Raw genomic sequence first — 26857 nt, forward strand, 5'->3', positions numbered from 1 at the left:
ATAAACAGTGCATGGCAATAATGGGATAAGATTGTGAGACTGTAATAGCACAGAAATGTTGTCCTGGTTTCAGCTGGGATAGAGTTGTCTTCCTAGTAGCTGGTACAGTGCTATGTTTTGCGTTCCGTATGAGAAGAATGTTGATAACACACTGATGTTTTCAGTTGTTGCTAGGTAATGTTTAGTCTCAAGTCAAGGATTTTTTCAGCTTCTCAAGCCCAGCCAGCGAGAAAGCTGGAGGGGCATGAGAAGCTGGCACAGGACACAGCCAGGACAGCTGACCCAAACTGGCCAAAGGGGTATTCCATACCATGTGACGTCATATCTAGTGTATAAACTGGGAGGAGTGGGGGTGGGGGATCGCCGCTCGGGGCTTAACTGGGCGTCAGTCGGTGGGTGGTGAGCAATTGCACTGTGCATCATTTGTACATTCCAATCCTTTTATTATTGCTGTTGTCATTTTATTAGTGTTATCATTATTAGTTTCTTCTTTTCTGTTCTATTAAACCATTCTTATCTCAACCCACGAGTTTTACTTCTTTTCCTGATTTTTCTCCCCCATCCCACTGGGTGGGGGGGGAAGTGAGTGAGTGACTGCGTGGTGCTTAGTTGCTGGCTGGGGTTAAACCATGACAAATGTGTATAAATTAGAGAGGCTGTTAATATGTTTTGGAGGCCTTTAAGGACTTTGTTTAGCTGCTTAAAAGTAGTCATTCATGATGAAGCAAAACTTGTAGCTTGCTTAATGCTTTTGCTTCATGTTGACCTATTCTCTGATTGGAGGAATAAGAAGATTCAGAAAGCCCCAGACACAGTCTAAGCCAGGAAAAGCCTGGCCTAAAAAACAGGAAAGAAAAAGAACCCACCTAGAGATTAGGAAGAGGACCCAATGACAGAGAAGAACCTGAACCCAAATATTACTCCTGGACCAGAATATGGTGTGAGGGGTGAAAACTTAGATTGTAAGGGTATAATTGCCCAGGGAGTTTAGTGTTTGGGGCCCCTTTCTGGAGGCACCCAGCTTGAGCTGTCTAAATCTGCACCATAGATAGAGTAAATTACGCTTTTTATTTTGAAGGCCTTGATTAGAGATTCTGCTTCAGGGAACCTAGGGTGGAGCCTGAGGGAAGAGGCAGCACCCGAGTGTGTGTGTGTGTGTGTGTGTGTGTGTGTGTGTGAGTGTGAGGAGTCGGAAGGGGCACCCGTCGGCTCACGGGACTCACCTGCTGCAGTTAAAGTCTGGGGTGGTGTACGTGCAACTCCTTGATCGGTGTGTGAATGCTCGGGCAGCGGCTTCTCCCTTAACAGTCAGTACAGGAGAGACAGGGACATACTGGAGAGAGTCCAGTGAAGGGCCATAAAGGTGATGAAGGGGCTGGAGCATCTCTCCTATAACGAAAGGCTGGGAGAGCTGGGACTCTTTAGCCTAGAGAAGAGAAGGCTTAGGGGGATCTTATCAGTGTATATAGATACCTGAAGGGAGGGTGCAAGTAAGACAGACCCAGGCTCTTTTCAGCAGTGCCCAGTGACAGGAGCAGAGGCAGCAGGCACAAACTGAAACACAGGAGGTGCCGTCTGAGCATCAGGAAACATTTCTTTGTGTTTTGAGAAACACCATGCTCTGGTGGTTCTCAACCACACTATGGTGGTTTTGAGAACACCACACTGTGTGAGTGACTGAGCATTGGCACAGGCTGCCCAGGGAAGTTTTGGAGTCTGCCACACTGGAGATATTCAGAAGCTGTCTAGACACGGTCCTGGGCAACTTGCTGTAGGTGGCCCTGGTTGAGCAGAGAGGATTGGACAAGATGACCTCCAGAGGTCCCTTCCAACCTCAAATATTCTCTGAATCAACAAAACAGATCACTAAGCAATCTGAATTTGAGCTGTGAATGTTTCTGTTTCACTCAGACTTGTCTCTTCCTAGCCCCAGCATTATCTGTAGTAGCTTTCCATTGCATTTACTTACAGGACCTGGACAGGGAAAGAACATCCATGGAAGAAGAAAGTAAGTTGATTAGAAATTGAGAGTGAGTTAAACCTTTTTCTTTGAATTGTAACTCTGCAATGATATTTTAAAAAAACCACATAATAGTATGTTTGGTTTCTTTCATCCATTTTGTTCTCTTCAACCTTGTGTCTGGACTGGCATAGGTGGATGTGTTCCATTTTGAATTGATAAATAATTTCAGCATCAAAATCTGCATTGGTAAAAATGAAGCTGTGAATAATCAGTGTTCTCCCAGGTATTTCTGCACTATGACACATTCTGTAGGATCATTTCAAGAAGAATCAGTTAGGACATAATTGTACTGCGCACTATTAAGGTGTGCAGATTCAAGAGAAACAGGCTTGTGTGTCAATGAAAGGCACTGTGACTTTCTTAAAGGGAGGTGTAGGAAAGGACAGCAGGACCATTTGGGTATCAGAGCAGAAAACCAAGACCAAAGCTAGAGAGATAATAATCACATAATGAATATACATCCTATATATTCATTTTATTGCCCCAGAGAAACACAATGGCTTCTAGATGAACTGTGACTGAAGAAGTTATCACAAGGCACACAATAGAAATTTTATAATGTCCAGTATATTATAATGATGCCAAGCCAAGGTTGGTGATAGAAATCAAATGCACGTACCAGTAGGTTTTAATAAACCCAAACTTCCAAATACTGTGAGGTAGAGTCAGAAGTAGAGCCTGCAGTAGAGTTCTTTTTATTTCTTTCGTCTTGCAAAATGTGGTAGATGGTTTCAAACTTTTCCATCTAGCCAGAGATAAAAAACCAAGGTTCTTGGGTAATAGCCCACTACAGCTGCTGGGTTTTGAGAAAATCACTAAATCATGACTTGGGACTTGGTTGCATTAATATATATCCTGGTTATTTGTTTTCTCTCCTTAGCTGTCAGTATTATTTCCGTGTTACTTGAATAAAAGTGAAATGTGTCCTTTTGAGAAAAAAGTCATTGTGAGAACCCTGTTGAGATGTCTGGCCTAAGTATCTTCTTCACTTGTACAGATACTTCAGAACAGGAGTTGACAATGTGCTCTCTTAGCAGATAATTTACATTAGTGTTCTGTACAGTCTTCTTACCAGCTCCCAGTGAGTTTAATAACTACATATGTCAGTGTTGGTGGAATCAGATTATTTCATTTATGTAAGGGACTCACCCTATGAAGCTGGAAAGTCCCATTAATTCACCTGAAATTCCAGAAGTAGGAATGAATGAAGTAGCAAAAGTAGCAAAATTTTTTCACAGCGGAAAAATAACATACTATATGTCCATTTGCATCAAGGATGGCTGAAGTGAGTCATATGGAACTGTACTCAGTTACGTAAATAAAATTAAGGATACACTAATTCAAAGGTGCAATGTTTGGTTTATATAAAAGGCATAAAGGGAATGGGTAGAAATGGAGTTGCTGCATCACAGAACTCAGATCTAAGCAGCAGATATTTACTGGGCCGTGCTGATGTGATGGAGTGTGAATGATCCCGATATCAAAGTGTATCAAAGCAATGTCAAAGGCTGGGAATGGAAGAGAAAGACAGTGGAGCAGAATTGTCTGTTTGGGGTTATTGCTGTTAAGCAGAAGATTGTTAGGGTTTTTTTTCTTTTCCTTTCTACTATAGGACTTTTATTTTGCCTTTGAAACCTTGAAAATTGGTCAAAATTAATCCTGGGGTTTGGTGGAGTGTTCTGATGCGTTATATAAGGAGAAACCTCTTTGCATGTGACAGGTTTGTGTGTCTTACATTCTCAGAGTAAAACCAATTGCCACCATCTAAGCAGATGAGAATTTTCTACCTCTCCAGGTCAGATGAGACTGCCAAAGTAATTTGTGGTTGGAGATTTTTTTCCTTCACTGTAGCATGTAATACACTTATTAGGTTCATAAGGACTGCTATCCTAAAAAAGAAAAAAAAAAGTCCTGCTACAGGCAGTTTCTTCATAATACCCTTCAGTTAAGCATCTGCTTAGTTAAGGGTCATCTTTTTTTATAGTGTGTTTAGGAAAGGAAAAAGTTAGTGAGTAGATATTCAAGCTGTGCATAGAGTGATTGAAGAACGGTTCATTCTTTTGCACTAATGTATTTAAACTTTTAACTGTGATTATGGATGCTTGAGTCTTTGACCTAAGGGATTCTTTCTTTTCTGATATCCAATGTTCTTATGTCCAAATGAGATGCGATTACACCAAATTCAGTGAATACATTGTCCAAATGACCTGATTATTTGAGCTGCCAGGTAGTAGCTCACGTTGACTTCAGAGTTATTCAGCATGCACAAAAAAATTACTTTGAATGTTTGGGTTTCGGGGCCTTTACTGCGTGGAACATATGTTAAAAGGTTTTTGATCTGGTTTAAGAGAAAAATATGAAAAAAATTTAAGAAATAGTCTTGATATGAAATGCTTTATGAATAAAGTAAAATTCTTGTTGGTGACCTTCATGGAGGTAGTATTCTTTGAACAGAGTTAAACATACTTATGCAGCTGTAAGGAACAGAGGTATGATTTTGACTGCAGTAAAGTGATACAATTTATGACTAAAGCTCCTAAAATAGCAGTGGGCTATCCTTTTTTTCAAATAATGAGATGGAACAGTACAATTTTTTATAAGGGAGAGGAGAAGAAAATAGGAAGAAGGAAGAGAAGATAAAAAAATGAAGTTCTTCTGACTCTCTTACATGAATATTCTAATTTACAAAATTTTGGGTTTAGTTTGGCTGGGAAAAAAACTTTTGTTCAATAATATGTCATCTCTAGGTGTAAGGATACAGATTTGTAGACTCCAAGCAGGTTCTAGTGCTTTTTAAAAAGTACATAATTTAAAAAAATATAAAAAATAAATTCATTCCAGTGTAGGGTAGGGAAGAAATGTCATCAACTTGAGTCCATTGATTCCGTTTTTATTGCTCGAAACTGCTACAGTTCATAAAATGCAGTTTTACAGGCTATTAGTCCATAATGTGGGTTATGTCCTTTGGAGACTTATGTTAAAGATAAATGCAGTTGTTCAGAAAGATCTATATCGTAGTTCTGTGAAGAGGGTTCAAGAATTATTTAAGTGCTTTTTACTGTGTTCCAAAAGGAAATGGGTTGGAGGTGAGAAGTTACCATCGGCTTCAGACAGGAAAGGAAATTTGCAATGGAAGGTCAGTTTATCGTTCAGCAAGTGGCTTAATTTCCTTGGAGGGAAGGAAAATATTTTACTGTAACATTACTGGCATTGAAAGGTCTTTTTAATTGTTCTTGACAGAAAAAAAATATTTGCATTAGTAGTGCATGCTAAGACTGTTTACACTGCATTGAGTGACTCTGTTGACTGTAACTGGAACATAGGATTGGGAAAGAGCTCTGTGACCACAAGCAAATGCCTCCTATGATGCTGTATAAAAGAATGATTAGTTTTCATCTTAAATCTAGTTAAGTGATGTTCCCTCATTGCTCCTATTGGAAGGTTGCTCTGAACTTCAGTGCTATGAAATTAAAATGCATTTATAAACTGCATTTATTAGTGGTTGGTGCTTACTCATTTACGCTTGTGCTGGCATTGTCCCAAAGCTTCAGAACATTTTTCCATTCTTGATTTTTATCCAGCTACACTATTGTAGGAGGAGTCGTATCTCTTCTTTTGGGTATTGGCATGCTGTTTTCATCTCTCATTCAAGAGGTTTCTGATCACTATGACAGTTACAGTTGACTTTGCTTGTTCTTCATTCCATTTTAATTCATGCATTCTGGAACAAAGGTGGCCAGAACCGCGTGCAGCTTTGCTGGTGAGATTGTGGCGGTACTTTGTGCAATAGTAGTATTTTTATTAGAAATACCTGACACTTTCTATGATGGCATTTGTCTCCTTCATTCCGATGTTGTTTGATTGGTCCTTGGTTGGCTTGTCATCAGCTAATATATGCACGTCTTATCTTCTCTGTCCTGCCACTAGGCTCCCACTTCATAAAAGAAATTCTCCTTCGCTCCCTTTGGATTGTCTAATGATTTATATTTAATGTCCTTCTTCCTTTATTATTCCAGATTTGAAGAATCATTCCTTCTCTCTCCATAGCACCCCACATAGTGTTCCAGCCTTCAGTTGTGTTGACAATGTCTCCCAACTTTCCCATGAAAAAAATCTCATTAGAACAAGCCTACTTTGGCCAAAGACATTACTTAAATATTAAATAAGATCAGTCTCATGACTAATCTTTGAGGAATTGCACTACAAATTGCACAGTTAAATACTGTCTGTCTCAAAAGCATGCCTTTTATGCACTTCCTCACCTCTTTTGCTCTCTATTTAAAGCAGCTAAAAACTCTTTTTACAGCTTGTTTCAGTTTCCTAACCCAGATTTACTTCTGACATTAATACAACAAAATGTACATGATAAACTAGAATGTTCACTACCAATATGGTGTTGTCACACAAATAGTAATTTAATATCTTAACTATAAAACCACAAATAATATTTCATAATTTTTGTAGATTCAAAACACTTTTCAGTTTGTATAATTCTGAAATAAGCCTGAAAGAAGTACTGCATTCTCGAAGTCAAATTGAATGAAATTATCCTCAAATTCAGCTGTAATTTTACCTTAATGCATTATAATTCAGGTGTCAGCTTTTTCTTCCATAATTTGACTCTGCTTGGCTATTAGGATCGCTCAGTACTTACTCTGTTTTATTGCACTTAGATGAAATAAATTAAGCTGTATAGCAATATAAAAGATAATATTCATTGGTATAAATTTGGCATTTACATGAATGAAACTTCTTAAATTCCCCCTTCATCTGTTTTAAATTACGTATGAGATTTAAATCACTTGTTCTGACTGAGAGCAGGCACTGGAAATGAAGGGACTGTGGACAATCAAAAAAGCACACTGAGATTCTGATCAAGGCATTCCTTATTGTTGGTGGGAAACAACATTAAACAATAATTGATTGCATTCATGTAGAGGGTAGAGAAACCTGCCATGAGATAGTATTATGTTCATAGTCTTGGAACTATTTTGAACAGGTGGGAAAGTGAGAGTAACAAGCAAATTGCTCAGGTATGGTGGTAGAGAGACCTTAGATCAATGTGGGTTTATGAAATATGTGTAATAAATTTCTATTCAGTTTTAGCTATTATCTCCCTTTATAGTTGCTTTTTTAACTAGGGATGTAATTGTGTACTTAATTTTTGCCCTAAAATATTTCCATTTAACACTGGTTCTCACCATCTCATTCCTTATTTAATTCTCATTATAACCTCACTAGTCCTTCTTATAGGTAGAAAAAAATACATGCAATTAAAAAAAAAAATGTTTGGCCTGAAACTGTTCTTAGATTCGTCAGTCTTAATTTAATGTATGCTAACTCTATCGAGGATATTGTTTACTCCAGAATAAATCTATCATTACTGAAAATGAAACCTTGTTTCTTGCAGACAGGCTTCTATCATGCAGTCTGAAATGAGAAGGGAAGACAGCTTCAGTTGTTTTAGTTTTAGTATGTCCTGTAAATTGCCACATTTTGAAAGACTGTGATTTAGAATTTTAGACAAATCAGTTACTGATAATATATTTTGGATTCTAGATACAATACTGGTGGCAAATTTTCTTAATGAAAGCAAATATGTGCAAAACCTGTTAGCTGCCTCCCCTTTCCAACTTGTACATCATTCCTGATGTGCAAAGAATAATAAACATGTTTCCTTTTAACATAGTCAGTGTTCCTCGTCTTCCTGTACAGCCTGTCTATCCATTACCACTTTTCAGTGCCTTTCCTGACTGTGTAGTAGTCTCCAATCCACCTTTTCCTACAACCCCAGTTCTGTCTTTGCTGTTCGACACATTTTCTTCCTCTTTCTTTCCACCAAGTCTTCCCATACAAATTTTTGTCTTCAGGCTAGCCATTTCTCCCTCAGATTCCTCAATCAATCTTGGGCCCCTCTGAAGCTCTGCCACTGCCTTCATAAGACTGTATTTCATTGTAGCCTTATCAACTCACATTATGCTCTTGCAAAATTCGTTGTCTGACTGCTCTAGTCCACCCACTTAATCCATTCTCTGCTCTGTAGGCATCGCCAGTCTGTTGGTCCTTAACCACCTTCATCAAACTGCTGTTTGCCCAGCATTCTGCTTTCATTGGGTTTTTCCTTAACTGTCAAATCCACTCACTTGATCTTTGGGTAAAAATATCTGTCCTTAAGACCTTTGGTCTTACAGTTTGTTGATCTGGGTGGCCCCTGGCCTTGCCACAAACAACTGATTTGCTGCCTCTCCACAGTGCATCTTACTTCTTGCTACTTTGCATCTCTTGCAGGTAATACTGCACTCTTTCTGCAGCTTTACTTCCAAATCCTTTGTAGTCCCAACTAGATGCAGGTAGAGATGTCACCCTTCAAAATCAGGGAGGGACCATTTTTAGGCAAGACAAAGGCATTGCATTATCTGCTCTGTAAGACTCGTGTGACACCTGCAGTGCAGCAAATCTAGGGATGGGTGGACGAGCTGATTCTTCTCCTGTCTCTCTCGTTTGTGACTTTTAGGGCAGCTAGCGCTATAGAGGCACTGCAGCAAAACAGCCCACTGTTTCAAAGGGCTCCCAAGAGGAGCTGGAGGAGGAGGAAGCTGGTTTAGGGCTCTACCCTTCCCCATACCAGTAAGCAGGCATGTAACCGTGCTATAATGTATTTCTTTTAAAGGAAACTAGAATAGCAAAACATGCAGTTTTGGAAGGCTTCATTAGCAGAATTTAAAAACTTGTGTTGATATTTCTTGTAGGTCACTCTGTAACCCAGTTTTCTCTGTGCTTTAATTACATCTGGTAAAATCTTCAATGAAAGGTGAAACCAAAAGATTTCTATGGAACTGTGTATGTTGAGGCTTTAAAGGAGGGTGTCTGCATGAACTACAGAATTTCCTAAAGGAGGAGCATAAAGTGCATTCTTCATATGCTTTTCAAAGTACTTGCATATAACAAACTTTCTTGGGAAGAAGTACAGGAGCAATAGTAATTTTTCAGGCTTGGTCTTTGCTGTGTTGGTAAAAACTATTTCACGCGAGATCATAGGTGTATATACTAGATATATAGATATATAGATTGATGTGAACCTCATGAAATTCAACAAGGCCAAGTGCAAGGTCCTGCACCTGGATGAGGACAATCCCCAATAACAATACAGGCTGGGGATGAGCGGATTGATAGCAGCCCTGTGGAGAAGGACTTGGGGATACTGGTGAATGAAAAATTGGACCTGAGCTGGCAATGTGTGCTTGCTGCCCAGGATGCCAACCGTATCCTGGGCTGCAAAAAAAGCAGCATGGCCAGCGGGTCAAGGGAAGTGATTCTCCCCTTCTACTTCACTCTCGTGAGACCCCACCTGCAGTACTGTGTACAACTCTGGGGCCCCCAGCATAAGAAAGACATGGACCTGTTAGGATGGGTCCAGACGAGAGCCATGAAAATGGTCAGAGGGCTGGAATGCCTCTCCTGTGAAGACAGGCTGAGAGAGTTGGGGTTGTTCAGCCTGGAGAAGAGAAGGCTCCGGGGAGACCTTATTGCAGCCTTTCGATATATAAAGGGGGCTTATAAGAAAGATGGAGAAAGATTTTTTTTTTTTTTTTTTTTTTTTTTTTTTTTTTTTTTTTTACCACGGCCTGCAGCGACAGGACAATGGGTGATGGTTTAAATTGAGAGAGAGTAGATTTAGACTGGGTATAACGAAGAAATTCTTTATGATGAGGATGGTGAGACACTGGAACAGGTTGCCTAGAGAAGTTGTGGATGTCCCATCATTGGAAGTGTTCAAGGCTAGATTGGACGGGGCTCTGAGCAACCTGACCTAGTGAAAGATGTCCCTGCCCATGGCAGGGGATTTGAACTAGGTAATCTGTAGAGGCCCCTTCTAACCCAAGCCATTCTACAGTTCTATAATTCTATGATATACTGGATAGCCTTCCCAAACAAACTGAGCATTTTCACTATATTGTAGTCTTCAGTTAGGAGCAAAGAATAATTTTTAATTTTTTCCCTATTTTCCCTTTAATAGAGTAATTAATCTCCACAGTTGTGGTGCTCTTTGTTCACTTCTCACATTTTTGGGGCTCAAACATTTCAAACAGAATGGCAAAAGAGGAAAAAAAAAAGTTTTGAAGAAAAATGGTATAAAGCAAATTTTAATTCAAACATTATCTTTGTGATAATCATTCAAATATAAAGGTTCCTGTATTCTGCAGTAACACTGTGATTGTAGTATTACATAGTCTATATTTGGCATCGCCTTCAAAGTCCCTTGGCAGCACTCCAGCGATCCTCAGTGACATTCCTCTTGCATCACTGGGTTGTGTAACAGGCACTTAAGTCTCAAGTAGCCCTTCGAAGCCATGCTTTGAACTAAGTAAGTCACTGAGTGCTACTGCATTTCCAGCAGTAGTGATGCAATGCTGTACCTGCCAAATCATCATGCCCAAGATGTGTTCATTTCAGGTCAGTGAAAGTCTCACAAATGCTTTCCACCTTCATATGTGTTACACATGACAGCCCTTTGTTACCAAAAATACTATTTTCAGTCATATCAGTAGTGACTGTTTTTACTTTACACTGTTTTAGCAGGAAGGTTTGTTTAATTATTTTTTAAAAAAAGTATTAGTGCTATGCTGTTAGATTCCAACATTTTTTTTCTTCTGCTGGCATTTAAAGAGCTGTGGACTAGGAAGAGATATATTGAAAAATGTTCCCTGTGTCATACCCAAATCCTCTTGCACTCTAGAAAATTTGAAAAAAAATCCTAAAATAATTTGGAAAAGCAGTCTTTTTACTTTCTCTTCTTGATGTGAAATCAGAAAAAAAAAGTTTGTTTTCTCCAATTAAATCATCATATAGTCACAAAAGAAAAAAAGAGGCTAACTATATACTGTTGAATGAGACCTGTTTTTTAACAGACCAAGCATAACAGTTTCCTACATGAATGATGGCATTCTCAGATCTATTTTATGCTCTTCAGTTATCTTTGAAATTTTAATCTCCATGTATGTGCATTAAAAGTATATCATTTAAAGCTCAAAGTCTGTATATAGTAGAGGTGAGTACTCCATGCTGTCCAATCTTTTAAAGCAATTTGATCTTTGGTTAGATAGTCAAAACTTATTTCCTGTCAAGTAAATGACAGGATGCTGTATATTTATTTGTTGATAACGTTAAAAGTATTGAAAACCTGTTTATTTTGTAAAAACAATTGAGCCTTCATGCTGATGTTCCACTGTAGGTAGAGACCAAGATTTTCAAAGCTACCAATTATTAGCACGTACTTTAGCTTGACAGCCTGACCTAGCACCTGTACAACGTTCATGCTGTGAAAGCTTGGTGCTTGACACCATAAATTATAAACAAAGACCTAGTGGAAAAAGTGGTAGACTGACTCAGTAAAAGAGAATTACAAAGCTGAAAAACATTAAACTGACTGGCTGTGTGGCTATTTAATCAAAGGAGATAAGAAACATTTTATCATCGTGAACATAAACCTAGGATATCTCTGGGAATATTTGTCATGAGTGGAACAACTCTTCTTTCTAATAAGTTGCATTTACTTTGGTATATTTTTGAGGCTCTGCATTAAAAAAAGAAAACATTTAATATAGCCAAATGTTAACCTTATGTTTTCTGAGTTGCCTTTATGTTCCTTCCTGGAAGGTTTTTTCATACGAGTTCTTCTAAACTCTTTTTTTGTACATCATGGTCACTTTTAGACTATAGCAGTAAGGCCAACTATATTAAATATTTCACTTCTAAAGTAGATAACTTATCATGCAAATGAGATGCCACTTCAGGAAGCAAAGGAGAAAAACTCATCATTTTGCTTGAGAGCTTTGACACCTTTGAAAGTCATGACTGCTGCTGCTTTGATATGCCGATAGCTTGTGGCTCTACTGATGACTTGCCTTAACTGCTGACAGCTAAAATCATTACAAACCACATCACCTTTAACAAACAGAAAAAATACAAATGTAGGTTTGATAGCCCTCCCCTATCCTTTCCATGTCACTTGCTTTCTTAGGTCATTAGGGAGATAAGGGAGCACGTCCTTTTATTTGAGTATGAAATACTAACTTCATCCTGCTTATATGGCATTGGCATAGATCTGTAATGGATAATAATAATAATGTCCTGTCACTTCTGGAGGCTCAATTATATGACTTGTGGATGAATTCTGGGTGGTAGTTCAGACTGCAACAATGCAACAGATGGGGATTGAACCGCTATGATTTTCCACCCTCTGTACCACTTCATAAAGACACTGTTAGCATTATTTTTAGCTTGGGAAAGCAGGTTAGTCAAGATCTGCCATTTATGGCCTATATGAACTCTTTGCTTTCTGTATTGTAGCTTTTCTAGCTACAAAATAGGAATGACCTTGTTTCATTTTATGATTTAAAAATATGGACTGAATGTAGGTAAACTCTTATTTAGCTTCCTAGAGTTAAGAAGTTATGCTAAACTACAGAAGTAGTAGAAGACAGAGAGAGTAGTAAAGAGTCTTTGGCTTCAGCAGACAGGTCTGTGCCACCGCAGAAGTGCCTGCCTTCGTGTTTCATGCCTGGAACTTCCCCGACTGTTGTTCCCACGTCTGATTTGCCTGTATGTCAGAGTTTCAGACTCCTGATTCTTGCTTTCAGCCTGTCTGAAGCAGCGTGCTCTGCAGCTCTGACTGCAGCTGTGAGAGCAACCTCAAGGGCCCTGCCAAAAAGCCTGAACTGGTCCCTTGCCTCACTTCTTGAGCTATAGAGGTTCTCGAACAGCTCTTCACGGGGCTGTGCTGCCAGTCAAGCACAAACTCTCTTTAGTTGCTTCAGCCTTTGTACTTTTCCTAACATCTGTCTATTCTGTTCCTTGGAGTCACCAAACAGCTAATTTTTCATTATGGTTATTAAGTAACTACTTGAGTAAGCAGTGGCCATCTGTCTTCCCAGTCCCCATTTGTCATTTTATCAGCTGTTCTCTTCAAAACTTCTTTCTTTAAAGGGACTGTTGTGGGAAATGTCTGTATTGATTCTAGTTCTCACTCCACTCGAAGGGAGACAGACGACCAGGTTGAAGGGTACCTCTGTATCAACCTCCCCAGTTATGCATGGCGCAGAGGCAACAAACCTTTGCAATACCATTTCATACTTTACTAATAGAGGGGTGAGGTCTTTGGATCAGTGCAGTGCAAAAAAGAAGAGGTGCCTGGGTCGGGATTGATTATCCCCATGAACTCTTGCAGGAAGTTTCTACCCCTCTTGAAGAGGAAATCCCAAGAAATGCAGAGTATAGGAGCAATAGCTGTGGAATTACTAACTTCGTAATTAGTCTGACTGACAGTTATGTATAGGTGTTATACTTTTCCAAAAGCTTTTGTATGTTTTTTTTCACTTATGGATGTTGTCACATAAACTTTTTGTTCATTTTGTCACCATTCAAAAAAAAAAATAGTATAGTAAAAGCCATAAAAGCAAATGCTTGTAAGAATGCAGAATAGAAAAGGTTAACAGCAAAGTGAAGAGTATTAAATCTAGCATCATGACTCCACAAACCAAGTCCCAGTCTAATAGGATTGACTTCAACACACAAGTCATTTGTACTTTACCAGTGCAAGGAAAGATAAATCCATTTGTCTGAATTTCACTTGTTTCTAATTTCCCTAATGAAGATATACACAGGTTAATAAACAGAGCTGACAAAACTGTCAGGTATTCGTGTTCATTTAGAAAAATCTGCCCAATAATCTACTGTTGACATGAACATGATGGTGAATTGAATATCAATTAGCTTTTTCAAGTCAGAATGAAAATTATTACATAGGGCAGCTGGGCTCCTATCATAATTTTGTGACTCCTGTTTTTATCAGGGTTAGCTCTTGACCTCCTTGTATCTCACCTGTGAAAACAAAAGCTTAGGAGAATAATACAGCTATGTGACATAAACCAGCTCTGGTGTTATTTTCTGGACCTGTGAACAACATTAATTTATCTCACTTCATTTTAACAGCAATCCCTGCTGAAAAGGAATATCTTAGAAATGAAGGCTGAGTCAATGGTTAAGAACACACTGTTTCCCTGGTACCTTAACCCCCTTTTTTTCCATTTCATTCTGGCGTCCATTTAAGTAGAGCAGTCTGCTTCTACCTACCGGGACTTATTCTTCAGTTCTGTGTTCACTGCCTGTCCTGCAGGGCTGACATTGCAGTGCTCAGCCCCTTCTGATGGATTACGAATGTAGGAATTCATCCCTTCTGGCTGATCAGTGGATTTGAGAACCTCCTCCTGTTTTGCTCCCCTGTTTAGCAGTGCAGTGTTCAACTAAATCACTTTGAAATCACTTTGACACTGCTCTTGGGGAAAAATCTGTGCTATGGGCTAGGAGAGGTAGGATATTACCTATTCATTCTCCATTCCACAGTTACCTGAGGAAAAATTGGAGGCTCATCTGTTTCTGAGGTAAACCCATTTCTTCCAGATGTGACTATGCTTTCTTTTTACCTCAGTAATATTGTTTTTTCTCATGCTTGTGAATAAGACCTATGTTGTAGAAGCAAGCACTTATGTTAGACCTCAAAATACATAATGTTTACAGTTGTCTTAGGGCAAAACAACCTGCTAAGCAGTAGAATACATAGTTAAAATCTAACTGTGTACAATTTGGGATTGTGACTATTATCCCAGAAAGATTTCAGTGCAGAAATTGTCATGTATTTCTGCACTGACAGGTACATTCTCTACATGCTTGGTTCATTTAGTGCCACTGAATGTATTGGGTTGATTCCCAAGGCTCCGCTTGGTATTCATGAAATGAAACATGGAACCTGCCTTACTGGGAAAGACCATATCTTTTACTGACTGGTGCTACGTGCCTGTGACTGATAGATTGTTTAATTTCTCCTCTTTCTTTGGAATATCTGTCTGCATTATGAACAGGGATTAAAGTTGTATGATAAGGCAACACTTTGATATTGAAAAAAGAAAGTCAACGTGTTATCCTAGTAGAATAACCATTTAAAGACTTCTGTCTTCTGTAAGTTACTTTAGAGAGATGTTCATCATCAGAGTGGTCATATATGCATGTGCAGAAAAACTATTAAAGCATGGACAGTTGCATTGGTGTGGAGGTAAGAGAATCTCTAGTTACACTCCACAACAAGCAGCTCCTGTTGTAGGTCGTCATGCAGGGAGTCTTTTCTCAGTTCTGTTGTAAAACAGCAGTAAAGGTAATTTCTCTTTCCTTCATTCACCTGATTATTCTTTTTTTGTACATCGGAGAAACAAGTTTCACAAGATGCTTTGTACAGAAAGCTGCTACGAAGATTTCATACCTTGGCTTAAATAATTGTAAAAGCTAAGAGTTGGCCAAAAAGTCTCTATTTTAATTGTACTGACACTATTCAGGATTGAACTCTGCCTGTTACATGATGTCTAAACAAAAAAATCTTCATTTAAATGAAAGCATCTAGGCATAATTGACTAATTTTCAGAATTAATCAGTTGTTTCTAGTTTGTTTGTTTTGGAGGGAGTGTTGTTAAGTATTTCAGCACTATTCTAAGTAATATTCATGTTATTAAAAACAGGCTACAAAAATAATGCAAAAAACCCAGAACATAAGATTTTACTATTATTTCTTTTGGATGCAAGGATTCTAGTTTCCTGAAAATAAGTCTGTCTGTCTCAGTTTTTTTTTATCTTACTACGTCTTAAGGTCCAACTTTATAAAATAGATATTTAAATTTGTCCAGTATTTCAAGTATTTCCTGATCTTAAAATTAAAAAATTGTAAGTATCAATCATGTCATTTAAAGTAGAGGTATGACAAGATACAGGTATGTTCAATGGGCTGTGTACAGGTTGTAAATTGTAAATGATAATAATTGCTTATCCGAGCATTTTGATAGGTGTTTAAAGTATTGCAATTGTTTATTTTACAATAAAGTGGCATTAGGAAGGAAGTAAAAATGCTCTTGTTAAAATAAGAAATGTTTGTTGTTGGATACTTCAGTCCCCGAAGTGAAGTTAAAGCTTGACAGCCTGTAGCCACAGACTTGTCACTTTTTTTAAATCTACTGTCCTGCTTTCAGAAAGGTAGATGTTAATACTAAAAATAAGCCGCAGTAAATGCAGTAAACTAGCTGACTGTATAGGCTAAATATGGTCTTTTTATTATTGAAATAACACGTAAGGACTGGTGTCTATTGTTTCTTGAATATGAAAACCAAAGGCTTTTCTCCAGAAGGGCAGACTTTTATGACCATCCGTCAAAATTTACAGTGATAAATTCAACAGTCATTTCTAGATAAAGAAAATGTAGACATGAAGTAGACCATTTACAAAGTCTTAGTAGATAGATGCTGGTAAGAGACAAATGCCTTAATCCCTTGGTGCTGTAGAAGTCATAAAATGAATTAGGCCTATTTGTAGAATTTGGGGTGTCAGGTATTGCTGAGTTCAATTCAGATTTAACTTTTTTTATAGACACTTTGGAGGTGCTGAAACGCACATTAGATTATTTGTTTAGAATGTGAGGTTTTTTTCATCTTACCATGGCAACATGCCTTGTTATTTGGAAATAATTGTAAAATTGCATTTTTTTTCATGCAAATGTAAGTTGAGTGGATGTTCATATCACTCCCTGTTCCACAGATATATATAATGTTCATGACTTGTTCTTCTAAAGTAATGTGATGATACAATCAGGGATCAATTACATAGCATGAATAACAAATATAAATATCCAAATGTTTTGTGAAGCAAGTGGCTTATTTTTTCCTTCTGTCTTCATAAAGTCTGATTGCTGAAAAGTATATGGAGTTGAAAAAATAAATATTTGGCAAATGAATTGGAAACAGAAAGGAACACATAAGCTTGAAAAAGTGATATGTAATGACATATTGAAGACCAAAGCTTTGGTTTTCAATATGTCTTATCCACTTAATTGTTGAAATGAAATACTATATTATTCTGACGTTCCATTAGTCGCTACTTCCATTTCACTAGCTACAGGGGTTTCACAGTATATGGAGTAATGGTACTGAAGATACAGCTGGAATCAGTTGCTTCTGCCTCCATCAGTTCTCTCAATAGGTACAAGATTTACTCTTTCATTTTAAATAATTACATAAATTAGATCTCTCAATGTGGTGTCTTATGATTTTATGTAGCAAGAACAAAGTACAGCATTTGGTTTACTGATCTTGCTTATTTACATGGTACAGTTGCATAAAAATATGCATTTCATAATCCAAATTCAATAAAGTCTTCCACCAAAAAAGCACAAGAACAGAATAAATCAAAGCTTCTTCTCACTTTTTCTATTTAACAGTTAATCCAGCAAGGTTACTCTGATGTAACTGAGGGGTCTGCAATGGTTGGCAATCCTAATAATAATAATACAACATGAGAATAAAGGGATTCACGTTGATTTTTCGAGTGAGAATGGGAGAAAGGCAATGTGAAAAAGGATAGTGTAAAACTGAAGCTTTTGGTATGACAATGTTGTCTTACATTCCAGTGAGAGATCAGCAGTAGGATTACAGCAGCCTTCCACTCTCAGGTGAACATGCATGTTTGCATGTAAGGTACGGAAAGCATAATTATGTTGGCTTTGAAATAGCAGGAGCACTGTGAAAGTGTAGGAAAGCATAAAATGATATAGCAAAGAGCATAAATTTTAATTTCGTTTAAAGAATGATCTTGCTAAGAAATAGGTAATAAGGTTCTCTAGGAAAAAAAGGTCGAATAAAAAAGGTGGGTAGTGGCATTATATGCAAAAGAACCACTGTTTGTTTCAGTCTTGTTAGCTCAGAGCCACAGGATTTGACGTTATATCTATCCAGGTAGTAGTAGGGAACAGTAAGGCTGAAACAGATAATGGAATCAGATTAGAAAACAGGGTAAGTTATTCCTTAAGCGTCTGTGTGTAATGTATGGAAAGAAAAATGGTGCTGTGGGGGAATTAGTTTTTGAAGATGCTCACTGGAGACCTCATGTAACTGGGAGTAAAACACCACCAAGTTAAAGACAGGCAGTTACCCAATATAAAAAATATTGCACCCAGTCTAATAATGCTGCAAACTTCTGAAGACTGAAAAGGTGAATTTATTAGGAATGAGATGTTGGGTTTTGTACGTGAAAAATTATTCTGACCAGTTCTCATTCATTAGAGAACTCTAATTGTGTGTTTGTGTGAGTGTGCAAATGTGAAAATGAAAAAGGTGAAAGTGGAAATTCCTTTTTAAAATTCTTGATTGGGAAATCAATCAATAAAAAAAGGCCAGTTTTGGATAACAGCTCGACCTACATTAGAGGTAACATGAAAGCAGAAACTAGAAATATAAACACTTGTAATAGTTAGTGGAAAAGAGAGGATGCATGTGGAAATCAATACACGTTAGAAAATGTGAAGTGTAGAAAAGTGAAAATAAAAGCTAAGTGTGTTAGGTAAAAGCCCAAGTCTCACAACACTCAGGATAATGGGAATTTCTCCATTGTTTTGTGAATAAAAACGTTTGTGCGAATGGTATTGAACTATTTTTAGAAAGATGCAGAAAATAAGGTGTTCAGAACTGAGAAAATTAGAAATTAGTAATTTATTCACATAACGTGAAGAATATGAAGTGCTCCCCATCTGGCGTAAATAGTTCTCTTCCAAGAGTCCTGAAAGAATTGGCCGAGGAGATCTCTGGGCTACTGATGGTAAATTTAATGAGTTTGGGGACTCAGGGAATTCAAGAATATTGGAAGAGCATAGGTGTTAGAGTACAGGTTTGAAAAGAAAAGGGAAGCACCATTAACCGGGTGACTAGATTTTTATAAAAATCACAGCATTGGAGAGGATTCGAGAAGTCATTTAGCTCCCCCCCTCTGCCCCAAGGCAACATGAGATTATGTAGAAACCAGGTCTGACAGTGTTTAAGGTGTCTTAAAAGCCTCCTATAGTGGAGATTCCCTGGCTTCCCAATTAGTCATAACTATCCTTCTTTACAATTGTAGGGGTAGTAAGGATTTTCCTGAAGTCTAACATAAAACTCTTTTTACTGTAATTTAAATCCCTTCCTTTTTGGCCATTAACATAGAGAACAGATTATACTCTTCTGCCTCAAACAGCCTTTTACACACTAGAAGATAGTGGATAGTCCTAATTTAACCTCCAAGGTAAATAACTCCAGTGCACTCAGACCTTCCAGAGCACAGCCTTTCTAGAGATCTCATCATTCCCGTTGCTCTCCTGTCATGTCTTTGCAACTCATCCAGGTATTTTTTGAAGTAAGGCACTGAAAACCAGACAGAGCACTGCTGCTAAAGGCTTACAAATGCTGAAGAGAGGGGAAGGATTACTCTATTTTGCTGGCTATAATCCTGTTTATCTCAGTCAAACAGTATTGTCGATACTTTGTTTACTATATGGTTTGCTATGACTCAGAGATATTTTCCTGGCAAAATTGCTATCTAGACAGGTGCTCCTCATCCTTTATTACTGCAGCTCAGTAATCTTGCCTAAACCAGATAGCTATTTCATGCAAAATAATGGAAATGCTGGAAAATGATTCAATTGATACGTATATAATGAATGCCAGTTCATTTGTTGTATGGAAAATAGGCCTGGTCAAAAACCCCAAGCATTTAAGTAATTTTTCCTAGTTGATTACATGTTAATTGCCAAAGGTAACTTGCATATTGCCTGTCTCCCTCTTCTTTCTGTCTTCCTCAAGCAGACAAGCCACAGAGCTTTAGTTTTTGTAAAGTATGACAAAATACCACAAAGTGTTTTGGCAGTAAAAAGCTTACCAAATTTTTTAGTAAATGGATTTTCAAAAACTGGGGTCTAAGAAACCTTAAAGTAGTTTTCAGTGACTGTTAAATGACAGAATTTGAGATGTTCCTTATACACCATTCAAAATTCTAACTCGTCAACCTTTTTCATTAGTAACGTGGAAATAAATATAAAATCAATAGCTGACAAAGAGTAGTAAGTAAAGAAAGAAAGAGGGTGTGCAGACAGGGAACAGCCTTTATCACTTCATAAAGGTCAACCCTTAAAAGTAAAACTTGTTTTAATATAAACAAATGGATCTATGTATGTTCAAGAACAAAAATGCAACCCAAACTGAAAAATAATGATGAAAAGGAGTGATTCTGTAACAGATAGTGATCTTGATCGACTAATAACTGCCTATGAGTGCAATGCTGCAGTGAAGGATAGGCTAATGTGACCTTGGATATATAAAAAAGATATAAAAATAGGCAGGGTTCTTTGTCTTTATATATATTGTTAGAAGGAATGATTTCAGAATACTGCAAGTGGTCCTGTTTTTAAAAATTAAAAAGACCATAAAACCTGAAAAAAAATGCAGACACTTCAGAACAGAGCAACAACTCTCTTGAGGCCTGGAAGTGAGAGACTCGGGAAGCTCAGTGTGTTTGTCTTACAAATATAAACTGATTGCAGTCAATAAGTAAGTTCTCAGAGGGGAAAAAAACCCCCAAACTGTGCCAGTTTTGCCTGTTTCTGGGTGTCATCTTTAATGACTGCCTGCCCTTCTGGAAGATACTGAAACTTTCCGTCTTTTATTTGGGCATCTTTTAGTCAGTGCAGATGAGAGATTCCGCACACCGCAGGCATCCGTAGCTCCTGAGTGCATGGCGTACGTTCGCTGGCTAAGCCGCAGAGCAGACAAATGGGGCCGACGTGCTGCCAGGCGAGGCAGCAAGTGCTCCGCACTCCCAACGCAGGTACCTGGCGAGTCTCTGCCGGCTCAGCAGTTGTCAGCTGCGGGGGATGTGTTGGAGTGAGCTGGTCCGCAGTCTCGCCAAGTTGTCTTCTTCCCAGTTTCGGCATTTTTTCTTGGTTTTTTTCTGCACTGGTATTTTTCTGCAGCTCCCTGAGTTACTAGTGTTGTCTTAAGAACTTAATGTCTGTTTGTTGTTCTATTTTCCTTGCAAATCTTTGGCTTGCCCTCTATAGAGGTATCAGTGAAATATATTAGTCCACAATGAGCGGGAGATCAGGCTGGGTGATCTGATGGCCTATTCTGATGTGGGACTATGATTCCATGAAGTCTGCCAAAATTCTTTATTCATTTAAAACTGTTCGGTCAGACTGTCTGGAGGTGTGTAAAGAAAGAAGAGGAGAAAAGAAATTGGTGAAATGAATGTTTGGAGGGCTTTTTCTTTGGTTGTATAGGCAAGATTGTAGAGTTTATCTTCAGAACAGTGTTTTGGAATTGGAATTAAAATTCCACAGTGTCACTGCTTGGAGCTCTGCTTATCATAATTTTAAATAAAACAGTTCCCTCAGGACTGGGCAAAACCTCTGAAAAGATTAATTTCAATTGTAAAGTCTAATAATAGCAGTGTAAGATATGTCCAAAAAAAAAAAGGAAACTAGAGCTCAATATGGCATAATGAGTTATAATAATGTAATATCTATTAAAGTATGTACTGGAAAACAAAGCTGAACACTTTTAAATTCTAAGCATGAACCGTGCAGTTAACTAAAACAATAGGTTTACAGCTGTATGTTTAAGTCTGTATATTATTGTGGGGCAAGTGACAGTATTACTAGCTCAGTTATTTAAGGAAGGACATGCAAGTGCTAAATCTAAGTTCTTTTTATCCAAAGAGAATTTTTTAAAGGATCTTTGAGTTCATTTTGAATCGTGACATGACTTTGTAATGGCAGACCTACACTCTTTCACTCTTGTTCACTCTGCAAGTTTTACCTTACATCACCTCAAAAAACTGGCTGCCACAAGTGGAGGTTGGATGTCAGAAATGTCAATAACATCAGTTAGTTGCAACCAATTTATTTATAGTTTTTTTTCATAAATATTAACTGCAGTAGTTCCAGACACAACTTTTGCTTATGCTGGCAGCTAATAGCTTGTCCATAATGGCCACTTTGCATCAAGTCTCATTGAAGAGGAATGGGGCTTTTTATGGCATATAAAGGAGTATAAATAAGTAAACGTAGGGACAAGAGTCAGTAAATACAGCTTCCTGGTTCCATTAACGTTTTAGGGAATTTTCTGGGTTTAAGCATCATACGTGTAGAGTCCACCGTCTTTATAGTCTCTTCGCATGTGAATATCCAGTTCTGTTGAAACTTTCACTATTCTGCAGTCAGAGGAGAAACGTTCATTCCTGTATGTAATTCAGATGTATACATGCGGGCATTCTTAGTCTGGATTTCTTTGGCAGAGTGAATTTTCTGCCAAGGAGCTGCGAGTTGGAAATTTGTCTGCCATCAGGTCTGTGCTGCTGGGGATAGACTGCTTCTTAATTACCTCATTTAAAGATAGCTTGGGTATCTCTGTCCCCCACTGAAGTCTATCATGTAGATATCTCCAAATCACTGAAGTGTGCAAGGATTTTATTACTTTATCCATGTCCTCATTTGTCTAGCTGGCCCTGTTGATTTCACCACTTTACTGGGGTTTGTATTTCTTTGTTTACTTTATCTGCCAGTATTTGCACATTTTTGATTAATAATTATTTTATGTTTTGTAATACAAGTACTGTTGGAAAGACAGTTTTTTAATTTTTATGATTTCCATTTCTGACTCTGAAGGTGATAGCATTCTAATTCTGGTTAGTAGTTGTTTGGTTTTTTGAATGCTCCAGTTTCTGGTTCTAACAGATTTGGTGGCTATAGGTGAGCATATGTGAGCACATAAGAAACTTGGTATGTTAAAATGTATCAAAAATTGGATTTTAACAAAGCTCAGTTATTTGATGGGGATCATTTGGTAAATGTATACAAGAAATATTATTAGATCATGGTTCAACTAAATTTAAACTTAGCATACTTTCAGTGATGAATTTACTCTGGTTTTTATTTTTTTTAATGTATAGCTTTAAGCTTTCAAGTAGTACTTGATTAATTCAGGTAAGGAATTAATTAATTCAGGCTCCACTGAAGAAATGAATTAGTTTTCTGTCCTGTATTTTGGAGCTTGTTCTGTGGAAGTATTAGCTTTGAATACCTCGATGATGTTTATTAAATCATCGTCCTGCTACCACAAAAATTATAAAACTGAAATGCCACTTCAAGCCCCGACACTGTTTATAGAAAGAGTTCATTCCTGCCTGCAGATCCATACGTTTAGCAGTAACATATAATGGTTTTCATTTGATTATTTATTTAATTCTGTATTAAAGAATTAAAATATCATCAGAATAGCACTTGATAAGTAGCAGGGTATAACCTCAGCTGAAAACCAAGTATATTTACAAATAGTCCGTGTTTGCTGGGTAGAGAGAGGAGGGGAGGAGAGATGGAGAGAAGAAAACAAACTCCTAAGATGAACTGAAATATTCTCAGAAACCAGCTGAACTTTGGTCTTTATGAAAAGGAAATATCTAAACCCAGTGGCTTAATTTTTTTGGAGGTGGCAGATCCCCAGTACATTGTAACTTGAAGGTTTACAGAGCAAACTGCTGCATCACAGGCCAAATGGGAAGACACTTTTCTGACTCTTCAACAAGAGTATGGTAGCCTGAAGCAAATAGAAAATACTATGACAGCTGTAGATCACAGCTTTTTAAGTAAGCAGAGGGCAGCAATAGTTTCAGTGGGGATAGTGATTCCATTTTTTGGAAGTAAAGCAGGACTTGTAAAAAATGTTTAATTTATCTTCAGGTTATTCACAAAGCTTCATAAAATGGTGAAGTAGAGAGTAGAATAGTCCCCTTTGTTGAATCTCCTTTTTAAAATGTCATTAATTTCTTCAAATAAATCATTAAACTTTTATTTGGTTAATGTTGAGCTTGTTACCTGACTGTAAATTTGCTGATAAGACTATTTCAGTTTCAGGTTAAAAATCAACATGCATTCAAATATAGGGGAATTCTAATTGTCACTAATACAAAAGACAAAGGAAGATGCTAGGTCAAGTTTCCTCTAATAAGCTGGCAAGTTTATACAGTTTCCATGCCAATGTGCCTTTTCCATAAGGCAAAAACCCATGACCTGGCTTCTGCTGCTGCTGCTGTACTGCTTTAGAGAAACACATTATAGATAGCTGTACATTGGTTATTTGGACAGATAAGAGGTGGAAGATGCGCAACAGCATAAAACCCCCAAATGTATGGATAGTGGTGTCATGTTCCAAACTAATAGCTTCATGTTTCTCCATCATTTAACCATCCAAATAAGAACTGGAATTTGTGGGCTGTAAGGGGGAACTGAGCATTCAAAACACACCAGCTTGATAATTAAAATAAACTGCCCTATACAATATTTAATTTTATGTTTAAATCCTAATTTACATTTCTTAAATTAGAGGGTCAGATGAAACAATTCCATTAGAGGGCAGTAGTAGATGTAGGTACAATGTCTCATGTACTAAATACTTAGTTTACAGTCAGCTTCCTTATCACTATGAGCTGTGTTCTGTATAATTTTTGCATTCTTAGTGAAAGGAAGAGAAACATTTTCTAATATACAAATACACTAGTGCACATCCTGTCATATATTAAAAAAACAAGACGAATATGACAGAAGTGATGCAACATACATGTAGCAGCTTTCAGCACTGTAATATTCCAGCTAAAATATCAGCTCTAAAGTTGTTAGCCTTTCTGTGTTCTTTCTGAATTATACAATTGTATATTGTATAACTTTATTTCTGGGAAGTTATGTTTAAAAAAAAAATCCTACTTCTGAAACTCTTTTTTCTTTATTTTATTAGCTTTAATGCTTAAGTCCACATGTAGACTTTCTAGATTTCCAGGCAAGGGATTGCAGAAATGTGCATGCTTATTCAGGCACCTTTTAATGATTAAGCATCAGTAGTGTATTGTGATTTGGCAATGATTTCTGCAAAAGATTTAGGTTTTGTATGAGTTATATCTTCTGAGACATTTGATAATGAAATGTAAGCCATGAAGCCTAAATATTTAGAGTCTGTTTTTATTCATACTTAAAAGTAAAGCAGTACTTTTAATTGCTTTAATAGCTTTAAGCAGATGTACCTGGCTAATATGGCTAGTTCATGTCATACCAGTTTAATACTTTACTATGTTGTATTTGTCTAATCCAAGCAATACCGCAAACATACCATTTCTTTTTCCATTTTCAGTTGTGTTACTTGATACTACAGCTGCCCTTGGAGAACTAGGATGGAAAACATTTCCTTTAAATGGGGTAAGTCAGTCACCATTTTGGTTTTATTGTCTTGATTTTGGCATTCTTACACTCTGGAAGTGAATGGCTGTTATACCTGGGTGGATATTCTTGCAATATAGACTTGTCAGAAGGATTTCAGTTGTTCTCAGGACTGCAGCAGCCTGCATTGTAAGAAAGAATAACAGACACAAGAATGACATGAGTACACATTATTATGCCCTTCTCTTGCTTTTCTGAGTGTTAAGAATCTATCTTACTTTAAATCTGATTCTAACTGTTGCACATCATAAATTTCCATATTAAAAATTCCTACACTGGAGGAATGTGTTATGACTACGTTTTTTGTGAAATAAAAGGAAACATCATTTTTATTTTATAACTTTAAACAAAACTTTAATGATTTAAGTGAGGATTTAATACAGACTTTAACATCTGGTAAAATGGTCTCAGGTTAGCTAAATCAGAAAAAACACTATAAATATGTTAATGTCATTAAACCAATGTAAACATTTAGAGAAAATATTTAAATGGTTTTGGGGTTTTTCCTGCACTGACCATTCTAGATTAAAGGTTGCTATTCCAGTTTAATGCCTTACACGGGTTCACTGTACTGTTAGTAGAGATTGCCAGGAGGCACTTGACATGGCGTACAGGGCCCCAGAGTATTAGAGGTGTCTGGCATACTTGGAGATGGTGTGGCCAGGTGAGCATGGGGAAGAGGAGCATTTTTACTCTTCGAAGTACAACCATCAGTGTTTTGCCAGTGGCTACACTTCCAAAACCCCTCTTCCCGTTCCACCCAGCTAATGCACATAACAGAGTATCGGAGGCATTTGTAGTTTCACTTTTTAATTAAGATACAGTATACTGGAGAATTTAACACCTATTGTATCAGCTTCTAGTTCTGATGTCACTGTACATATCATATATCACTTATTTTTATATTAGCTGGCATTATCTCTTAATCCTTGTGTATGAGGCATATAATTACTTGCTTCTCTGAAATGAGCTCAAAAAACACTTCTTCTGAGTGAAAAAATCTTGTTTCATTTTTAGTTATTTTATTTCTTGTGATCTGTTCCAGAAGGAAGTAGAAATTGTCTATCCTCAGCACCTTATTAATCCATTTTTATAAAATGCCTTCTGTGTCTCTGCCCTCAGGGGTTTCAAGCAATGTGACATTTCTTAATCTCACCCTATTTTCAACTTCATGGATTAGTCTTTTTCAGGTTTTTCCAGTTCTTTGTATTCCTAGACATAATTTCACTCTGTTACAAATACTTCTGTGCATACATTTTGTATGCATACATTTTGTATGCAGTCTCATGCAATCTGAGTTATAATTCTGAAAGTTTTATTTCCTTCAAAAATCCTAGACAAAGCAAATACTGTCATACACTATGATGAGAAAATACAGCGAGGAATTGTTGCTTTAGCAAAAAACAAATACTGTCATATACCATGATGAGAAAATACAGCGAGGAATTTTTTGCTCTAGCTTTGTGATGAGCTCCATTGAATTGAACAGGGAGGCTGGCATTTGGAAAGCACACAAGATACAATTTCAGTTATTCTGTAAATTCTTAAAAGCTTTAGTTACTCCAGTAACAATAACCACAATATAGAAGCACAAACAAACCTGCACTCAAAGTTGATTTAAAACATAGCTATTGCAACATAATCTATTTTGGTTGGTCATACGTACCCTTAACATTAGT

The 26857-nt window shown here is 37.4% G+C and overlaps 1 protein-coding gene across 5 annotated transcripts in view; it reads left to right on the forward strand.

The window, feature by feature from the left end:
- The window catches only part of EPHA6 (EPH receptor A6), a 538064-nt gene that overhangs the window by 14423 nt on the left and 496784 nt on the right, over nucleotides 1-26857 (forward strand). For 4 of the 5 annotated variants that reach the window (XM_030019720.1, XM_030019722.1, XM_030019721.1 and 1 more), the window contains exon 2: nucleotides 25093-25157. The exons of the other annotated variant lie outside the window; for it this stretch is intronic. In XM_030019720.1, the coding sequence (XP_029875580.1) occupies nucleotides 25093-25157 (65 nt within the window). The remainder of the gene's footprint in view (nucleotides 1-25092; nucleotides 25158-26857) is intronic. 5 annotated transcript variants of the gene reach the window in all.

The sequence above is a fragment of the Aquila chrysaetos genome, chromosome 7 (genome assembly GCF_900496995.4).
Source record: "Aquila chrysaetos chrysaetos chromosome 7, bAquChr1.4, whole genome shotgun sequence".
NCBI lineage: Eukaryota > Metazoa > Chordata > Aves > Accipitriformes > Accipitridae > Aquila > Aquila chrysaetos.